We start from the raw sequence: 21,963 nt of genomic DNA, 5'->3' as shown, positions 1-21,963 counted from the left end.
CCACCACCTTACATATGACACCCATCCACCCACTCTTCCTATGACCAACCTTAACGCTCACCATACCACATGTCCTCTCCACCCAGACATAATACTTCAGCCTGCCCTCTTCCTGGTGATCTCTTTATTGCATCCTTGAGTATGGTCACAACCCCGACTTCAGCCAGTGCCATCCTTTCCTCCTCGATTCTCAGTACACATTCAGTTTTCTTCCCATCCTCTGCCATATCTGGATCGTCTACCAGACCCCTGCCATTTGACACCTATCTGCTCCATTATCTAGCTCCTCAAAACAAAATCTGGAAATCAGGCCCTTAACCTCACCCCCAATCTGAACTTTTACCTTAACCTACCTCCCCTTGCACCATTACTCTCCCTCTCTCCTTATCTCTTATCCTCTCTATCTCTTCCATCTGATAAACTTGACATGTATATACCACAAATATATTGTCAACCATAAGACATCCGAAGGAACCAGATAGATTAATCCAGAATACAGAAGTCTCTACTAAAAACCACCATGAGATTTAACAGCACTCATACCCACATTTTGTTGCTTGCTTCACCATCCAGAACGGCAATGCATCTGGATGGGCTCAATCGTGAAGGGATCATTGGTATTTTAGGTATGAGGAATCTTGCAAGTAAATTATATAATTACCTAGAAGGAATCCCCAATGATGTCCTTATTGGTGGGGTCTTCAGATGAGGTTAAAGAGAGACATGATGCATAGGGGTAATAATTACTCTAGCATCGTAAATCTTTAGGTCTACATGTTATGGCCAATTTTAAATTCCCATTTACGACAAATGGTTTTCCTCAGGACCAAAGATCCCTGCCTACAGTAGCGGCTGAAACGTATGGGGGGTGGCATGGCAGAAGGTCGGGGTAAAAAAAACCTCTGTCGCTGAGTCTCTCCACAGGAAGCACCCAGGCTCCACTGAGACAAACACAACGCTGCAATACATGTGATTGGTCTGAGCGCCGTGGTTTGGCGCTCAACCAGGGACAGGGAGCCTGGGCATGTTCTCCACCTGGGCTGGTATGAAGTCTGGGTGGAGAAAATGCAAAGTGCGCATAAATGTTTGCCTGGCCGGAGACGGCCGGCTAGACATTTATGCACACTTTTAGAGTGCCCACCACTCCTCCCCCTACTCCTCTGTGAGCAGAGCAGCCCCACCCCGCCAAGCTGCTGCAGCAGGAAAAAAATAAAATGATAATAAAAATGAGTTATTATTTTATTTTTTCTTTATCTACACTGCTGAAAGCAGTGGGCCGGCGCTCCTCCAGCTTAGCGGGGGAGCCGCCTCTGCCTGCCTAATATAAATTCCCAAATAAGCTTTGTAGGTCACTATTGTGGAGACAAATTTATAACATACACACAGTCATGCATAAATATGTACTCCAGGTGGAGTAAATTAAGGTTTTATCCATGGTAGTGTAGGGTAGAAGAGAGTAGGTTGTTCTTTTAATCAAACTTGCATCAATAAGTGTGACTGGCTGTTGCACTTGAGCCCCTCCAGGATGCACTCTCCATCAATTGCATCTCCAAACCCCTTCCTTCTTCTTTGTGCTGCCTCCTACATAATTGCTGATCTACAGTTAAACCCTGCTTGGACCTTTCAAACACAATTGTGCACTTCAACCTGGATATCATGGTGCTGACAGAAAAGTGGCTCAATGATTCTTCAATGTCCTGGACCTTCTTTACCCCCAAATAACTCCATACTCTAATGTAACCATGAAGTCATAATAGTGGTGGGTAGCACTAACTCACATGAACACGCTAAATTGTAAACAACCTCCTACAGAGCACTTTCACTCCTTCCAATGCTTTTCTCTTAAACCATTCCAAATATCTCAAGTCTCAGAAAGAATGTCATTTACCACCCCCTGGTGAAAACAGCATACTCGTTGAGGAATGCATGATATTTATGTTGTCAAGAATAATATTCTCTGAGGCCCTGTCTTCCTTTATGATTTCAACCTACACTGGGTTGAAGGTTGAAGAAAATAAATCTGTTAGTCTGTTCTCTTCCTTTCTCTGAGACAGTGACCTCTTACAGCACTGTCTGATGGCCACACACTACAAAGGCTCCATTCTCGACCTGATTATCTCAAAGGAATCTATCTGATGCCTGCCTACCCATTTCTGGTGGACTGGTCCAACCTCCTGCAAATTCCTTTCACTTTAGCCTTTCCACTCCAGAAATGTTCAGGGCAATTTAAAAGAGGAAAGACATAGTTCAGTGATACTAAGAACATTGACATCAACACCCTCACTATCACAGCTTGTGATACTCTTCTCTCCCCTAGCTCCCAACAGGACATTAATGCCAAAGCAGATGAGCACAATAAGTGCATGGGAAACCAGATTAATAAATATGCTTTTCTAAAAAGCAAGAGGAAAATTCCTAAATGTTCTCTCCCCTGGTTCCCAAATGATCTCCATGCTGAAAGGAAATTCCTGAAACATCTATCTCCTTGTAACCTGGCTAGTCCCAGTATTGACAAAAGACAATACCAGTTGATCATCTTCATCAAGACATGTAGCCACATTAAATCTATACTACACAGCTCAAAGCATCCTCCAAAACATCTATTGAGCATACCTAAACAGTCTAACAATCATTCCCACACTAGTACAACCACCAAACCAACAACCAAAGGTGAACAATATGCACATTTCTTTACCAAGAAAGTTACCTCTATTGAGCTTTCATTTCCATTAAGATCAGACTTACCACGTACTGAGCCGCAAGGCATAGTAGAAACAGTTGCACTTTGACTTAGTCTCTAACTCAAAGCTACTTCAAACTGTTACTATGGTCAAACGTTCCAATCACATCTCCAATGAATTATCTGAGTATATGAGCAAAGAAATAGCCAAACTGCTGATATCATACTGGACTGCACTGGTGAATGTTTCAGTACTGCAAAGTGTTCTACCTGACAGTTTTAAAATTGCCCACATCTCCCTCATCCTGAAGTAATCCACAGCTGATACTGACTGCCTGGTTTCAACACTTCCTTTCTTAGGAAAGGTGTTTGAAAGCGGTGTTGCCTCAAAACGATACCCCCATATCCAGGCTAAAAACCATCTCAATTCCTTTCAATTTGGATTCAGACACAGTTGTAACACAGAAACTATCTTCTGCAAATTGTGGATGACTATAAACATCCATATACAGTTCTTTGACATATGATGCCTATGTATTGTTAGAATTCTTTTTACACATACCTACACACAGATCTTTGATATGTGATGCCTACATATTGTTAGTCCTGACGGAGTCTGTTGGTGTATTTACCTCTTAAGACGAAACACGTGATGGCTAGTGTGTTGAGAAAGCAACAGAAAATTGCTGAACGTTTCATATAAATAACACAAGAAGACTGAATACAAAGGAAGTCGTTATCAATTACTTTGGAGTGCTTGAGATTTCTTTTCATTTTGTGGACTTTGTTCTTATTGAAGAAGATTTGGTGGCTCTTCTTCATCTTCAAGCACCCTTGATACAATTTGTATGTATAAATTGTCACTATTTAATCAGATATTGTATACTGTGTGTGTGTTTCAAATAACCCAGCCAACATCTGCCTTTGTATATAGGATTCAAACGTGGATGGGCAACCACTACCAGAAACTCGACAAAACAAAAATTGAATTTTAATTCATCTCATCACAGAAATCCAACCTCCCTGTTCAAGAGTGGCTTGAATCCTTCTGTACCCTGAAATTCAAACCAGCCATTGTGAAGAATGCCATATCTCTAGGGTTCATCCTTAACCTTCTGAAACTAATCTTGGCCATGATCAAAGGCACCATAGGCTAGCTTAGACTGCTCTGGAATATCTCACAGTTCATTCTTGAACAAGACCTGAACACTGTATTCCAGGCGCTTGGCTTATTCAGACTGGAATGAGGGAACTCACCCCTTAAGCGCATTTATCACCCCTCACTCTCATCCGCTTCTGACAGGAAACAATACATTTAACCACATCCCTTCTATTCGGCCCGAAACCTCAAAGTCTCCAGTGCCCAGCAAGGATCAACAAATGCTGATCACTACATGAAACAGGCATTCTCTGGCAAGGATATGAGGTTGAGGTACTCCTTTGCACATCCCATCGCACAACCTCAAGTCTTGCAACGTTCAAACAGGAACTTAAGATCCTCATACTCCAAAGACACAATGGATAAAGCTGTTCTCCTCCCCATCCCCCTTCACTGAAATATCCAGTCTATTCTGACCCAAAGTGTTGATCTGTTATACCTTGTAGGAAACGCCTGCTTTCTTTTTTGTTGTTGCTTATCTAGTGTTTTATTTTTATTGTAATAGATAATGTATTTCTTTTCCTCTTGTGAGGCACTCTGCTGCCCCTGGGCCTAGGTCGCACAATACAAAATTGCAAAAATAAATATATCAATATTACAGTATGCTCTCGTAAGCAATTCTAAGAGCTTTTCATGGTCGTGTAGAAATGCACAGATTGCTTGTTCGAAAGAGAAAACTAAAACTTTGAAGGGGGATTATGAAGGACTAAGTGAAGTTACAAATTTGTTTTGCAAGGCTTGCCAAATTCTATAGCAAACGTCGCAACTTTTTGAAGGTCGTCATGTTTTTTGCTTTGCCTGTTTGTATTGAAAACTGGAATATTTGGGACAATTCATAAGTTTGTAGCCTTATCGAACACAAAAAAATGGTTCTGCATATGATATCCACCAAGGTTTCCAACCTTTTACGGAGATCAATACCAGCCAGGTACTTAGTGGTGTTCTTCTGCAAATATCTCTGGGCAAAAATATCTCAGCAAAAGTTAACTTACAGAGAAGAAAACTCTCTATACATTTGACTTTAAACGTAGAAAAGCTCTGTAAAATTATCTTGCAATAGGGTGAATGAAGATTGACACCTCAACACCTTCACAATGGGCAGCAAAGGTCACACTTTAATATGTTTCACTGGCTCAAAAAATAACCAATTTGCAACCCAAGCCCTTGAGGCAAATGGATGAACCAATTATTCAGACTAGTGAATCAATATATATTATTGCATAAGTAGCCACTGATTCCTGGCAATTTGTTAGTTATTGTCATTATTCCAGATTTTCCTTGTTACAACCTTTGCATTCCTGAGGCACACTCCTATCCCAAGACGGCATGTAGATGCCTTCTCAAACCCTAATCCATGGTTCTTGGAACTCACCCGCTTCCTCGGTCTTAAGAACATATGAAACCCTCCTGCACCCTTTACCACAGCAGTACTACTGTACCTAAAAGAGAGTGATTGGAAGAAAAATCCATATTTTAACACACAGTGTGCAAAACTCTCTTCCACTTCTTTTAAATTTCCAAAAATGGGGGTAATCTGCAGTCTGATTTCAGAAGACAAGACATACTGAGGCATAATATCAAAATTCCACATCTAGAAAAATTGGTTAACACAAAGAAAAACTTTGTGAGCGCATCATTTGCCCAGATTTGCTATGGGTTTGCATGGCTACCCATGCGACACAAACTAGTGCCAGCTGCAGCATCGACCAGCTTTCTACTTCTTAAGTGTTTTGGAGCCAAACACCCAGCCTTACACTTTCCTAAAACTGCTTTGCGCCATGAAGGGCTGATCACCTGGCAATGTATGGAAAGAGGAAGTGCAGAGAAATGTATGGAAAGGGCCAATCCCCTTGTGATACATGGATATTAGGAGTGCACAGCACAATTCCCTAGGCTTGACACAATGCCATATCAACGAAAATAGTCTGACCTGGCTCTTAGTCAAAGCCTTTTAGAAAGTTAAAAAAGGAGCAAGCAAAGGGCAAAGAGGCTCATCGTATTATGTATCTACGCAGACGACTCCCAGATTATCTTCTCTCTCTCCAAAGCAAGTACCGGTGTATCATCCCCCCTTCAGCTAGGATTAGGGAAAATCGCTTCATGGATGTACACCAACCACCTAAAACTTAACGGTGAAAAAACCGAAGTCCTAAACCTTGGTAAAAACAAAGATCTCTGGGGCCCACTACATTGGCCCAGCGAGATGGGAGCACTTCCTCTGCCTTCCAGCCATGTTCGCAATTTGGGCGTACCCATTGACGACTCGCTCTGGTGCCGGGCAACCCTTCTTGGGTAGCTGCCGCGCCTTACAAATTCAATAAATAAATAAATATAAAATATCTAAGGGTTATATGTGTGCTTTGTACAGAAGCCCACATCTTATAGGGCTACTACCAGTGCAGTAATCTTCTGGTAGCAACTTCTACTGGAGGCTGTACCCGGAGGACAAACCTTTCGCTAGACATTGCTGGCATGCATTTGTATCATAGCGCAAGGCTCAGCTTCACTCGCTGGAGCATATGGTGATAGGATACTGTATGTGCCATATTATCTCATTTTAAGACATTATGGACAATTATTAGTTGTTACTGTATGATATGCAATGATGATGAAACCAAAGTTAAGTATATGATATTTTCAGAGTAAAAAAATAAATTATTGCATTAGTGTTTTTCTTTAATACAATGTTTGCATTCTTCCAGGTCATTCTAAATATTTCTGCCATTGATAAAGATGAAATGACACCACAAACTAGATTCAGATATACACTAGCATCGAAGGAGAGTAATTTCACAGTTCAAGATAATGCCGGTAATGTATACTGGTGCGAGAGACTTGATATGATATTGTATGGTACTATTGTTAAACATCCAGGATGCACATGACAAAAAAGCATTGTAAAATGAAGGAGATGGGTGAAAAGGAAACAGGAAGTGAGGATTAGAAGGAGACAAAGAACAATCTTTGTCCTATTCCAATCCCTATCTCCTGGTTCACGCCTTCTATCCTTGGAGAGAAAGGGGTATTGGGAGTTAAAGTGTTTTTAGAAGCGGGGCTGCTCCTCCTGACCTGTCTCCCACCTACCTACCTCCCACCAACAGAAAAAAAGAGGATTGAGCCGGTGGCATGGCAAGGAAGTAGCTGGGGGAGGAATACCTGAATTAGCCCTTCCTATAGATCCACTCATCAATTTGATTCTTTGATGGTGCTGGTACTGTCGGGGGAATCCGCTGAGGTTAATCTGTTATCTATGGTTAATCTGTTATCTATGGTGTGTCACTAGTGATGTCACCCACATATAAATGAGGCAGCCTGTATGGAAGCAACTGGCTACCTCATTCAGGAGCTTTCTGGTGCCCAGAAGGGCCTAGCCAGTGTCAAACACCCTAAGAGCACTCCAGTACCAGGAGGAGTAAAATGGCCACCATGCGTAAGGGGACATTCGTTCAAAATACAAATAGATATGTAATCAGGGGATACTAGAGACACCCTTTAATGAAGTATATATACATCAATATAGCAGCCAAGGAGTTAAGACCACACATCTCTAGGTCTAGTTAGACAACCGGTTTATAGTAACCTATTACGATAGACTGTACATTAGTGTTCATGTACAGTGCATAAATATGAATGTGCTACCGCTGTTTAGATATTACTGCCCTTTCTGATTTTGCACCATATTCCTATGCCTTTTTAAGACAATTCACCTGCATAATCTTAAATGTGATGTCTTCAGATCCTCAGTGCGCATACTACTCTTTACTACAAACACAAGCTGGGAGAGAGGTCCTTAAGACTTATTCTTCTGTTCTACCTATCAATTACTAAGCACACAGTAACGAAGAATAGGACTTTGCATATCTTTCCATAGAGATTTGGGAGAGATATGCCACAGTGAATTGCAAAATCTTTACCCACACAATTGTGGAATGCTTCACCATCGGGCATTTCCAAACTTGAACTCATATGGGTTCAAGTGGGCTACCACTAAAATTCTGGAGCGAGGGGGTTTTGTGTTGTTTTAGAGGGAGAGAAAATCACCCAGTGACAGAGAAAAGAAATGTTAAAACAGTCTTCAGTATCCCTAAGTATTGTTAAATTGTTGGTACCTTGACTGAATTAAAAGGTTACTAGAGAAAGATTGGGGCTATTAATAATCAACCTTCTAACTAGGTCTGCATGTTTTGTCAGTCTACTCAAGCCCAGTGTGTCTGCAGCTTTTTTGAGGACTGATTCTTTTTAACTGACTCTGGCTAATAACAGGAAATATCTTTGTTCAAATCTGGCATGCTAAAAACTCCTATCAATGCGGATTCCAATACCAAAAAGAACAATAAGAACCATCTCATAGTCCATTTTTGTCCTGGTTATGTATTTAGTCCTTTGCAAAATTTTCTGCTAATATTTCAACTCTCTACCAGATGTGAAATAAAGTCAATTTCAGTCCTTGGCAACTATAGCATACAACATAGTATCCCAGCTGTTTTTACTGCATCTACTGTGCCCAGTATAGTACCGTTTATTAGCCCTCTTTTGAACTCGGTTATCTGTAAACCTCATTAATAATGAATAATAGACTATCTGGGGGAACTATCAACACAAGCATCTTCAATTTCAAAATGGTTACAATATGCGGAGTAATACCTATTTATTAATGTAAACTATATACACAAAGTAAAAGTTCTTTTACCATTCCCCATAGTTATGGTTCTGCCATAGTCAATCACAAACAAATCTGTGCTTAAACAACCGAGAACTGGTGTTGTAAATGTATTATTAATAATTATTTTTCAGAGCCAACTTCTTCTTTAAATAAAACTTTATATTTTCTAAACACACACTTAAATCCTCTAGAGACTCCTTTCCCTCGTTATTGAATATGTATTTTATGTTGTACTGAACCTTTATGTTCTTATTCCCAAGATCGAATAAAGTTAATTGACTGACTCATTTCCCTCATAGAAGAATCCAACCTTCCATTGATAATTCCAGAACCTATTTTAGGACTTAGTGGAACACTTAAGATTATAAACAAGTACTGATTAATCAAATTGTTGATTGTTTCTAATATTATATTTCTGTATAGCTCTAAATTAATACTTATTACAATAAGCCTGCTCCCTTTCCTATCTAACTTCTAACTTTACAGTAACCCAATCAAAGAGTATTTTGGCTCCCATCAAGAAGCCCTGCATGATTGCATAGGTTTTAAGTGGTCATCTGCAGCTTGTTCAACAGGTATTTCATCAGGTTTATTTTCACACTTTGCCAGCTTCCCTTACGAAAAATAAGTTTAAATGTGGCCAGAGCAATTTACAAACGCTTGGTCAACTGATACAAAAGGCTATAATTTTCAAAGAAACTGATTTTAATTCCAGAGCAGCATTTTGTTTCTTAGAAAAATCCACTTACACATTTTGACCGTCATTCTTCAAACCCAACTTTGCTTGAAAGGACATAAAACGCTTGCTGTGCTTGTTCACTGTTTAGCTTGCCAAAGAACTCAACTAGATCTAGTTTTTTCCTCCTTTCCCATCCTTCTGTTGGTATGTTCTACCGTATACTGCCAGGTTTCTGTTTTCCCATTCTATCAGATGGCCTTTGTGGCACATTTCCGATTTCTGCCCCAGTAGCTGCTTATCAAATCAGATGAAAGAAGCGTTACACAGTGAGGAATGTAGTTGAATAGGAATACATTATTTGATAGATAGGACAATTCATAGTATTTGAGGGGGCAGGGTAAAAATGTAATGCACATATAACACTGAATACTTCTCCCTTCCCCTGGTGGCAATACTTGCTAGCCAGGACTGTAGATGTTTCATCATCTATCTCTTCTCGGAGTAACCCCAATAATGGACCTAGTAATGCCCCAACTTTCCTTTCTTCTTTCTCTCCTTTCCAGCTCTTTCTTCCTGCAATGCTACCCTCTTCATTTGGCTTTTATACTAAGTTGCAGCATTCTGTTTTCATGATTCTTATTGTCCCCAACTTGACCATGATTAGAAATGCCAAAAGGTCTGGCTTATAACAGAAAGTGCCCTTTCAGTTACTGCTGAGTTAGTCACTCGGTAAGTCAACATGCATACACTCTGTGATTGATTCTTACGCTCCCGCATCCATCCATGCTGCACTGACTCATTTTCCAATCACCTACTTACCCTTCAACAATATAACACACACACACACACACACACACACACACACACACACACAACTCTATAAGCATATTCAAGATTAATGAAAGATGCAAAGGTATAAATAAGAAAACCTGCTGCAGTCAAAATGTGGCAGGCATACACTTCCACCAAAAATCAAAGCTAAATATAGCAGTAGGTGGCCACAAGTTGGATTATCTCTCTATTACGCCCCCCCCCCCTCTACTAACGCTATGGACATCAGGAGTCTGAGAGACGATTAGTACAAGTATAACATATTCTGATTACATTGATGGAGGTGTAAATGGCATTTTGTCATGTATAAAAGGATACTCAGGTATATTTGTTCTGCTATTGTGCATGATTGTTGTTCCTCTGGTATCTTTGGATGGTTGAGTTATGAGGATTTGTTTGTCATGCTGGAAGTGAATCTTCTAAACAGGATTGAACAATGTACAACGGAAGCTATTTGTTGCACAAAAAAAGAGGGTCTCTAGAGACTCTTGATGGACTATATTCGGATAGAGAGTCTCTGATTGGTTGCTGTTGTTTCTCTTCCTTTCCAAGTGTTCATGGAAAAAGAAGTATTTTGATGTTATATGGCTGTTGTACAGAATAAAGTGGAGAAAGAAAAGCATCATTCTCACCTCGGTGTTCTTAATTGAATTGAAACATTCCATTACTAAAGCTGGGAAATTGTACATTCTACACAGCCTGAGTTCCTGGCTGTGATAAATGGTATAGACATCTTCCAGAACTACACTTCTATATACATACTGTAATGACAGGGTCTATATTAAGCCTTATTTTCTTATGGTTTATTTACTTTCCAATAATATGTTAATTGACATTTGTGTATTCAGTACCTGGTTTGTGAATCACATGATCCCAGTGGAGATGTGCACCTTCTCTCGGCGAAGGAGAAAGACTTTGCGTATCAGGTCACTCTGTGCTCATCAGGTCATTTTTTTCTCATTTTGTGCAGATAACACAGCGAGCATCATTGTGGCATACGGAGGACTGAGTCGTGAAGAAGCCAAATTCCACTACATGCTCATCAATATCTCTGACAATGGCAATCCAGTTCAGAGCAGCACGAACACTCTGACCATTGGTGTCTGTACCTGCAACGAGAAAGGAGAATTCAGCGGCTGTGACAAACCTGCTAAACAGGTTGGAGTCAGCGTGCAAGCACTGGTTGCCATTTTTGTCTGCATCCTAACCATTTTAGGTAAGTTTCATTACATGCACTCACATATGGTTTTTCATGCTACTTTTTCTGCTTTCTCTGGCAACTGAAATTACTTTTATGTTTGCAAATGGCCTCAATGGTGGCATAGAACGTCTCCAATGAGTGGTATTTCGACCTACACAACATGTTTCATTTTGTTCCATGAAACTACCTCGAGGTACCTATAATGTGAATATTTTAAAAACGTTTGCAGAGGTATAGCGCCATGACTTCAGAACATATACCTAGTGACCCTCTGAATATTCAATACCCTTGGGGGTACTTTTAAGCTATGTCATCTCCACACTCTAGATGTAGATAGGAGAAGAATACAGCAGAGGTCCATCTCACCACATCCTGTGATGACTACTAGAAGAATGGTATGGCTGCAGGCCCTGTAGATAGACGTGTTCAGTCCCTTCTAAACATGGTAGGCTCCTCTCTTTCTTGCATCTGGTACACACCAATGTGAAACCACTCTGAGAAGACATCCCCCCCTGGACCTAAAATATTGATGGAGGCTGCAAGAATTATCTCTGTGGAAAGCGTGTTGCAAAAAGGTAACTGCATTGTAAGATATCCGTTGTTTGGGCAGTTATTACATCTCATTCAGATGAGATTGAAGAAGACAGGAACAGGAAGTGAAAGAAGGTGATCTTAAATGGAGGTTTATCAGGAAGCCTCTTAGGTCCTGTTTTAATATGCTTCACACAATGGTGCGCTGCAAGAACATTTACAGTCCTGTGTAGCACAAAGGGCAAAAAATAGTGCAGCCTTAGTTTTAGCCACCGATGAGGTTGGTCACAACAAAAAAAGTCTAGTCTGCATGATGCTCAGCCTTCACTCTGGCGGAAATGCAAGCCAGTAGTGTCTTGTGTAAAATTCATATCAAGGTGCACCCTTTACTGCAAATTCCTATGTGTAGGCAACAGCCCAGGAGTCAAGCATGTAAGATCTGTGCTTAAGTTTAAAGTCCACGTTACATGTAGTTATTATATCAAGTGATGTACGGTTTGACACCTTGATAAGGATCGGTGTAAAGCGAGATCTCGCTACCTTAGTAAATCTACCTTTGGGCGGAATGGAGCAAGACATATGTTTTGGAGCAGATGCACCCCCTTTGCTGAAGGTAACAGGGAGTTGGCGTAAATCGGTTTTGGCACTGCACAAGGGTTAACTTTCAGCACAAAATAGCTTTTGCGCACAAAAGTAAACATTACTGCTGTTAGCACTGTTTTGCAGCACCTTGCCTTGTGCAAGGGCTGGTGCAAACCTTCAGCAAGTCTGGGCCTTGGTTTTCCTCCTATCTTTTTATAGTCGACCACCATAAGGCTTGGTATTTTCCCATCAAGTGAAACTGCTGTGTACGAGGCGTTAGCTATGCCAATGCTGGATATATGAAGCAGACCCAGAGAAGGACAATTCAAACGAGGGTTCTAATGAAAAGCATGTTTAACTTTAGGATTTTTATTTTTTATTTATTTGTATTTATTTTTTATTTATAAAGTTTTGTATAGCGCGAACATGACCCTTACGGGTATCAGAGCGCTTCATAATTTTGGGTGAGAGGGATACAGTTTTGGGAAGCAAAAACATTTGTTCATTACATGATAATTCAAGATTTCTTTTATTTATTTGAGTTTTATACAGCGCTGGCTAGACCCGGAGGTATCAGAGCGCTTTACATGAGGATCAGAGTTAAACGCGGCGGTTCATATCTCTTAACACCCCAGGGCCCTTTTCTCTCCAATACATACCCATTCCATAGCTGTTGCTAAACCTTTAATTGCCTCCTCCAACTCCTGTATGGACATTATTTCACAAACCCCTATTTGGTACAACAAGCACCTAAAATTGAATAATAGAGTTCTTTCGTGGAGAGAGTGGATTAACAAAGGAATTATTATCATTGGCCATATGCTCATAGCTGGCTCTCTTATGGATTTTTCTGAGATTCAGGAGAAATATGACAAATCTTCTTATCATCTCAAGACTCTTCTTCCTCCTCTTCTCTCTCAGGACTCTACCTCTGTCCCAGCAGGTCAGCCCCCCTCCCTCACATTGGATTTTTACTCTCATATAAAAGCATCTGGTATTTACAAAATTCTGTCCCGGCCCTCCAATTTGAGAACTAAGTCCAAGGTGGAACGCTTGTGGGAATCGGACCTTCACCAACAGTTGTCTTTTCAGACATGGGACAACATGCGTGCAATAATATAGTAGGTGTCTGAAACCTACACAGGGGGTTAGGGCGGATACAGCAATGGGTGAAGAACATTCAAACATATATAAGTACAATGCTTGCTAAATAATGGTATTCCCGGGTATATAATCATGTCCAAAGTCAATCAAGATGAGCAAATAGAGGGCAGCAATGTAGTCTACTAGTCAAGGCCTATTCAGCAGGAACTTGAGCATTAGGATATATTGTGACATCCAATTTTTTAGTTTATTTTTGGGTTTATTCTGCCTCTTTAGAATAGCGCATAAAAAAATTCAAACAACATACACATTAGAAAATTAATATATCCTTTGATAATTCACACACTTGGATGCATACAATTACTCTCACCCGCGAGTACAAAGTAGCAGATATCATACATGAAGATGCATGTGTTAGGTGGTTATGTAACAAATTATCTCTGAAGTAAAGTGAGTATTCCTCATTTTTAATACTCCTGCTAATGCTTTGCTGGTGCCCTGGTTGTAGGGTGAACATTCTTCATACAGGGCTGCTTGGGTTGTGCATCATCATTGTATATATTTATTTACTACTGCACCTAATGAAGGGATACCAATTCAGCAAAATTCCAAGGGTGACGGAAGTGACATCATATACCTTTTGATTTGAATGATATCTCAATACTTCTCAACATGGTCAGGTCACTTTGCAGCTGGCAGCTCATCATATGCTTTGAGTATGAATATATTAGTGCATGTCAGTATAGAAATGCACTGTGAAAACCCTCCAAACCTCTTAATATGGGGAAAATAGTGTGAGGTTAAGGGGGAGTCTTGCAAACAGTTCAGGACTGAAACACCATTGCAGCACCTCAACATCAGACATTCTCTCACATCCACATTCCTTCTTCTTTCAGTCTACCACCTAAATATTCGCTCTACCTCCAGTGTATAGGCATGTCTTTAACGTCACGTACACCATAACTCTGACTCCTTCTCCCATCCTATCGCTCCATTTAACCAGCTAAGTCTCTATCGTGACTTACCTCTTCATGCACCTTACTCTCTACAACTGCATACCTCTACCTTTTCCTCTGTCTGCTTTCCCTTGCTCTCTCCTCTCTTGTTCTTTCTCTTTCTACGTTTTTAGGTTTTGCCTGTACATTGCTTGCTCTGGGCTTGTGAAATCTATTGTATTTAATATATCTTAAAAAGGACTTACTTTCTTATTGGTCCTTGTGCTTGTCAGTTTACTTTTCCTCCTTTTCATTGGTGGTAGGCATTCTATTTCCTGTTGTTCCATGTGTCTTTTTCTTATCTGTCTCCCGTGGCCCAAGTACTCATTCTCATTCACTGCTTCTCGCTTTGATGGGTGGAACTACTTTAATTTGCTTGCTGCACACACAGCTTTTATTATTTTTGCTTAAGGCTGCACAGCATTTACTGTTTACATTTTGTTATCTTTCCCCGGCTGCACGCATTTAGAGCATGCTTCTTAACAACTTATATCTCGTCCTGTCAGCACTCATTTCTTTTTACATTCTTGCCTCAGGTGCCTTGTTTTTATTACATTCTTACCTCTGATGCCTTGGAACTAATTATCTAGCATCACCGCATGTCAGAGCACTTCTGTTGCTGTGAAGAAATGTTCTTTGTAAGGTGCACTGTTGCTCTGAGCAGCGAGTGGCCATGGCTGACTGCGAGCTTGCACACGGGCGAGTGGAGAACACCAGCTCACCATGCACTGTTAGCGGCAGCTCCATCATGCCCTGCTGTAAGTCGGGTACATTTTAATGCCTCAAATATGAATCCCTTCGTTTTTAGGGCGCTTCATACAATAAGTGTAGGCATTAGACTATGTAACTCTACCCTGTTTACAAACCACGTAATAACGAAAGGCCGAGTTGGCCCTGTTGAGAATTCAAGTCCGTAAGCTGAGGATCACAGGAAGGTTCGGCGCTGAGTTTTTACTCACTGAGCCGTATTGCCGGTGATTGGTTCAACATAATCTCCACCACGCTCTTATATACTGTGCCGGACATGTGCGAAAGCAGAACAATTGGGTTGCATATTTGTATTTGACACGTTTAAATAGTTCTGTTTTTCTTGCTCATCCACCATCAATAGTTTTATAAGCCACAGAACGTGCAACCAGAGTCCACGTGATTTAAGGCTGGTGTGAGCTCCTAAACGAATGAGCAATGCCGATTTGCACACACTCACTTAAAAACTCTATAGCAGTAGGAACATCCTTCTCTCTGTTCGCTCCCTCCCACCCTCTCATCACAGCTTTTGAGCCTTTTTAATGTGGTTCTTTCTGCTTTCTCTCTCATTCTCCAACTCCCCGTTTTATTTCTTCCCACCTTTCTTCTTTCTTTTTCTCTTCCTCGTTACTCATATTTCGCTATCTCCTTAGTACTTACACTATATTTTTACCAATGATTGTTATTTATTTATTTCCCTGTTCTGCAGACCACATGTCGTGTGCTGTGTGCCAATCAACGCTCTCCTGGTTTCCCACACACTTATTACATTACAAACACGTTCACTACTACTATTAAGACAACAGCTGCATTCTGCTCCATTACTTTGGCCTGCGAAATTACTTAAAGCATTTTGCTCCAGCGCAGCAACAGACGAAACAGACTGCTAAACAGACTGCTAAACATTGCAAAAAATACATCATGTTGATATGGCTTGGAATATATATTACATATTTCATAATTTTTTACAAAGAAAACTTGGTCCGTGAATATCGTTTGTTAAAAAAATGGATTCAGATATTTTCACAATTTTCTGTTGATGTAAGAAATGGAACATATTCCGGTCGGCGGTCCCGTCAGCGTAATTATGATGGGACCGCATAGGGTGCGGTCGCAAGCTCCCTTTTTTGTATGGGAGCCTGTACTGCGGGTGGAAACCGGCCCAGCATAAGCTCCCATACAGAAAAAGGAGTTTGTGTTCATCTCTGCACCACGTGGCTGGCACTTCACGTGCCTGCCACACGGTGCAGGCATCAAGAGGGGGGGCAACATAGGTGCCCCCTTGGCCCCCAACCAGAGGCCGCTGGCTGAAGGGAGCCCTGCTAGAGACCGACAGAGTTTCTATGTCGAAAAGCCCAGCATGGAAACCCTTCCAGAAACCGACATCATAATCCAGATGGCATAAAACGCCATCTATATGGATTGCATGCTGGTTCTGACTGGCAGACGGGCTCCTTGAGCCCGTGGGAAGCCAACTGGAATGTCTGGCCATTTACAAAACAGACAGCCTCCATTGTAACGAGGCTGTCGGAATTGAAACCGACAACCTCAGTAGGAAAGGGTCCATCCTATGGTCGTAGATTTTCCGACCGATATTGCAATTAGCCCCTTAGTGATTTTTCTCACGAGAAAAGTTGAAAAAAATAATGCACCTGGTTAGATACTCACAAATTAGTGTGCTTCATTTGTTACGTTGTGTAAAATTTTAGTTTGAAACTGTTCTATTTTCATAATTTGCTGCTTACACCAGCAGCAAAAGACATTTGCTCTATTTGTCTTCTTCCGTCACAGCCTCTCCCCCTCATTACCCTTGGCTCCAGTCTCTCATTTTATCTTGATTTGTTAGCATGATTAATGGTTGACTTGTGCTTACAAAGTGGGGCAGATTCACGGGCATTGTGCATGCTATACAAACTAGTATGTCATTTCTGAAGCCTTCACAAGCTAATTGCTTTTTGTCTGCCACCTCACCCCTCTTACCCTCTTCCTCTCCTTCTTTCACCACCTCCTGCTCTCTTTGCCACATCTCTCCATCCCCTCCCCCATCCCCACAATTTGCAAATTTACTTTGATGCTGCTTCTATTGTACTCTTAAATTCCAATTCAAGAAGCACAGAGATAGGTTCATGCAAAATTTAAAGTATGCCAGTGAAATTCACAGCATTGGAATATTTAATTTTATGCAAAATTCACAACTCTTTTGTGCACTCAAACTCTGCATTTATCACAGGCTTATAATGATGGACATTGTGATTAAATATTGACGTACAACATTTTCACCAACTAGGCTTACGGTTAAGCAATACATTTTAGAATTCACTTCGGAGATTATAAATGGCCCATTTTCTCTTAAGGCAGGAGTTAAACTCCTGCACGTGAACACATTTTGTGATCTGGGGCAAATCACTTTTTGTTATTGTACCACTATTACCTAATATCACCACTTCATAATAACATAAATAATAACACAATATAGTGCCTTTCTTAAAAAACAAGTCATAACACTCGAACAGACTTTCAGTAACTTATAATAAGCATAATATTCATAAAGCTTCAACTTACAACAAAACACAATTTATTATTAAACACATAGGTGAAACCTAATCCATTTACATTACATTACTACTCCTCTGTTTTCATATCTTTGCTGAGTCTTTCGTACTTCCTTTCTATGCTTTTATTTCCCTTTCCCTTTCCTTTCCCTTTACTTTACCACTTTCATTTCTTTTTTCTTTCTTTTCCATTTATTTCTTTGATCCTGTTGGGCCCGAATCACAAAGGTAAACTTACACTTTTGTGTAAGGTTACTCTTTTTAGGTATTCACAAACAAACAATTTAATAGTAACTTTGTGACTGCGGAGACTCCGCTGCCAGGGCGGGAAACTCAGCACATAAAAAGATAGTTGTGAAATGAAATATTTGGTGTTTATGAAACAAATTATTTTGGTTCACATCTCATCACCTTGAAAATGTTTCTAACGTTATAGTCATTCTTGTGTTTTCAACTGCCTCAATAAGGACACATTCTTTGTATTATTTGTTATTGCTACAAGTAAAATTAGTTGCAGACACTGGAAACCGTTCTGTTCCTCACCTTTTTTACGCCTAAACAAGGCCTTACATGACTGATCCATCAAGGTACAAGGCCACACTTAATTAACAATGGTCGGGGTTCATAAACTCGAGCTTGAACCCTCCTAACATGCTCCTTTTGTGTACCTTTGTTTCCGTCTAGGACACAATGGTGACCGGCTCACTGTAAAAATAAAAAAGATTAATGTGCATCTGTAATGGGGCCCCTGCTCATAAGGACAGCATTTTGTTTTCTAGTTTTACATAGTGCAAACTCGACCCGAAGGTAGAGCGCTGTACATGAGCAACAGTTATATTACACAAAGAAGTATTCATTTTTTGTGGGCACAGGAATATTAAATGATTTGCCCAAAATCATAGGAGGCTGAGCCGAGGCTGAGCCGACCCCGAGCCTTGAACCTGTTTCCCCGGTTCCAAAGGCAGCAGCTCTGGCCGTTATAGCCACATCATTTCCTCTACATTGCACAGAAAGTGGGTAAGGCAGTATATTCTCTCAGAAGTAGGATTCCAGGTAGCAGAGGACTGTCCCTTACATTTGGGCCCTGAAGGTATACAGAGCTGCGAACCCTATGGAGCGCACTGCGTCTACTTCCTGTGAAACGGATATCAAGGTGACTGCCAGGGCTCACCGCTGGTATGTCTATGTCTATGTACTGTTTCTTGTTGAGCGCATATATCACCTTAAGGTCTCATAGCGCTTTGCCGAGACTCAGGAACAGACAGAGGATGGTAGGGAATAGGACAGTTTAAAATTTAAAATAGACAGGTCTTAAGGGACTTACGAAAGTTTTTATGATCTGTGCTGCCATACTTAACTATTCAAACCTTCGGAATTGTTAGTAAATATTTATTTGCAGAGCGGAGAGTCCTTGGTGGCTGATACTTTTTCAGTTTATTTGCCAAGTACTGGGGACCCTGTCCATTTAGGGTTTTATGAACAAGACCGCCAATTTTAAAATCTATTCGCTTCTTGATTGGCAGCTAATGGAGAGTCCTCGGGCTGGGTGCAGAAGGAGAGCGGGCAGGAAGGTTCAAAACCACTCTAGCTGCTGTATTCTGCAGAACCTGGAGCTTATTAAGGAGTTCTAAATTTATGGATGCCAATAGAGCATTCCCATAATCCAGGCGATTGACAATCAGACCCTGAATCAACGGCAGACGGGCAGGCAGTGGTACCCATTTACATTTTTTACGAAGGGCGTACATTAGCCCGTAGCGAGTGCGTGTTACTAGATTGACATGATCACACATAGAGAGTTGATTCTCAATCATAACGCCGAGATTACGGGCAGTTACTTTCAGAACGGGACAGGTACATAAGGTAGAAGGCCATCAATCATTTGTCCACAGAGACTGTGCATTTCCAAAGAGAACAACTTCCGTTTTATTTGTGTTTAGCTGGAGGTTGTTAGTTAACATCCAGTTGTTTATGTCCAGCATGCATTGCCCAAATCTGTGTTTAGTATTGACAATATCAGGTCCAAGAGTAATTAGCAACTGCGTATCATCGGCATACGACAGTGTGTCGAAGCCGTGATCCTTGATAACTTTGGCCAGGGGAGATACATTTAAATTAAAGAGCGTAGGGCTCAAGATGGATGTCTGGGGGACGCCCCTGTTAATGGGTTGGCTCTTAGAAGTGAAAGCCCCAATTTGAACTCGGGAGGTTGAGTCACTCAGATAACACCTGAACCAGGCCAATGCGGAGCCCTCCGACACCCGCCTCTCTCAGGCGCTCCATAAGGATGGAGTGGGAAATGGTGTCGAAGGCGGCCGACAGATCTAAAAGGACTAAAATGGCAGATCTTCGATTGTCCAGAGAGAGTTTAATGCTATCCACCACTTCTAGTAGGGCTGTTTTGGTACTATGAAAAGCTCGAAACCCCGACTAAGAGGGATCTAGCACTTTGTTTTTTTCCAGATGTTTAATTAATTGACCATTTATCAATGACTCCTGGATTTTTCCAAACAAAGGGTGAAGAGCTATTGGGCGATAGTTGTTTGGGTGTTCAGGATCTGAGGGGGTTTCTTTAGAATGGGTCTAACTATGGCCTCCTTCCACCTTTGTGGGTACCGAGGAGTGTAATAGTGAAAGGTTAAAGAGCCTAGTTAGACTGGGAATGATAATTGGACTGATTTTTGATAGAACCTGAGAGGATACTGTATCAGTGGTAGAACCTGATTTTACCCTTTTATGTGCTAGGGTGACTTCTTCCAAAGAGAGTTCAGGAAATTCATTGAGGGTAAAGGCCACAAAGGGGTTGTTTTCTTCTGATCTCGGAGTAAGCGGTTGAACAGTGTTGTGAGGAAACTGGCTATAGATAGAATTTTATCTACAAAAAAAGTAGATAAAGAGTCAACCCACTCCTGTGAGGCAGCTTGTGGGGGCTGCATAGAAGCAGGATTTGTAAATTCTTTGAGAATCTTAAACAGTTCTTTGTGAGCATTGGAAGCTCTATTTATTCTTTCCCCCAAGTAAAGTTTTTCTGCCGACGCAAGATGGGTTAAATAACGCCTATGTAAAAGTTTATAGTCGTTCCGATCAGTAGAGCTTTTTGAATGTCTCCATTTAGGTTCAGCCTTACTGGCTGCTGATTTGTAAATTATTAAATCAGGAGTAATCCAGGGTAAGGACTTGTGAAAACGTTTTACTTATTTCTTTGGGGCAATTTTATCAAGGGCCTGACAAATAGCGACGTCTAATAAATTGGCTGCATCATTTGGGTGGTTGGTGTTAAACATCAGAGGGGCGATAAAGTGTGCAGAAAAAGATTCCAGATCTATTTTATTCCAGGTTCTACGCCATATTGGTTCTGATACTGAAATTGTTTGGCAGGAAGATGTAATCAGTATGTTAAATTTCAACAGGTAGTGGTCAGACCACAGAACAGGCAGAGGTGGATCAACCATTACGTTAGGGGAATTTGTAAATAAAAGATCTAAAGTGTGGCCAGCTGTATGAGTGGGACCATTCACTGTTTGTTTGAGCCCTAGGGTACTTAGACTGGAGATAAGATCAATTGAATGTGGATCATTAGGAAGGTCAATGTGATAGTTAAAATCGCCTAACAAAAGAAAATTATCGGTAGTTAACATGTGGGGAGCGATTATCTCCATGAGGCGACTAGAAAAGTGAACTTTGCTGCCATGAGGGTGGTATAGTATGGCCCCTTTCCAAGATCCCTTGGATGAGCTATTCATTTTAAAAATACAAATTTCTACCCAGTCTACGCTGAGAGAGTCAATTATGGGGATTCTGATATTTGCTCTGAATGCGATAGCTAGTCCTCCACCCCTCTTGTCCTTTCTATCCACTCTACTCAACTGATAGTCCTGGGGAAAAGCTAGAGAGATATCTGTGGTAGAGGACTCTTGAAACCAGGTCTCCGTTATAAAGAAGATGTCTGGCTTCTTAAAGTCAAGCAGAGTCCAGATTTCTAAAGCATGTTTGGGGAGGGATCGAGCGTTACAGTATAACCCTGTTATATTTTTAGAGTTAAGCTTAGGGTCATTAATGTCTGGCCTGTTAGGGTAAGGGATATACTACTAACGTGACTCCCGCTGGTATCCGGTATGTGGGGGAAGTTAATATTTTGTTCAAAGGGGGGGGGATTGTTCAGAGAATGAAGCTCCTTACGTGTATATCATATGATGGTACCCCTGGTGACCTCTACATGACGTCCATGATGTAAATTTT

The 21,963-nt window shown here is 41.0% G+C and overlaps 1 protein-coding gene across 1 annotated transcript in view; it reads left to right on the top strand.

The window, feature by feature from the left end:
* Positions 1-21,963, top strand: part of CDH5 (cadherin 5) — a 226,761-nt gene that overhangs the window by 198,899 nt on the left and 5,899 nt on the right. Inside the window, exons 10-11 of the mRNA XM_085639594.1 lie at positions 6,542-6,650; positions 10,983-11,228. Coding sequence (XP_085495720.1) covers positions 6,542-6,650; positions 10,983-11,228 — 355 coding nt within the window. The remainder of the gene's footprint in view (positions 1-6,541; positions 6,651-10,982; positions 11,229-21,963) is intronic.

The sequence above is a fragment of the Triturus cristatus genome, chromosome 12, assembly GCF_964204655.1.
Source record: "Triturus cristatus chromosome 12, aTriCri1.1, whole genome shotgun sequence".
NCBI lineage: Eukaryota > Metazoa > Chordata > Amphibia > Caudata > Salamandridae > Triturus > Triturus cristatus.
Note: the sequence above shows the minus strand (reverse complement) of the source record. Positions and strands in the feature narration are given on the sequence as shown.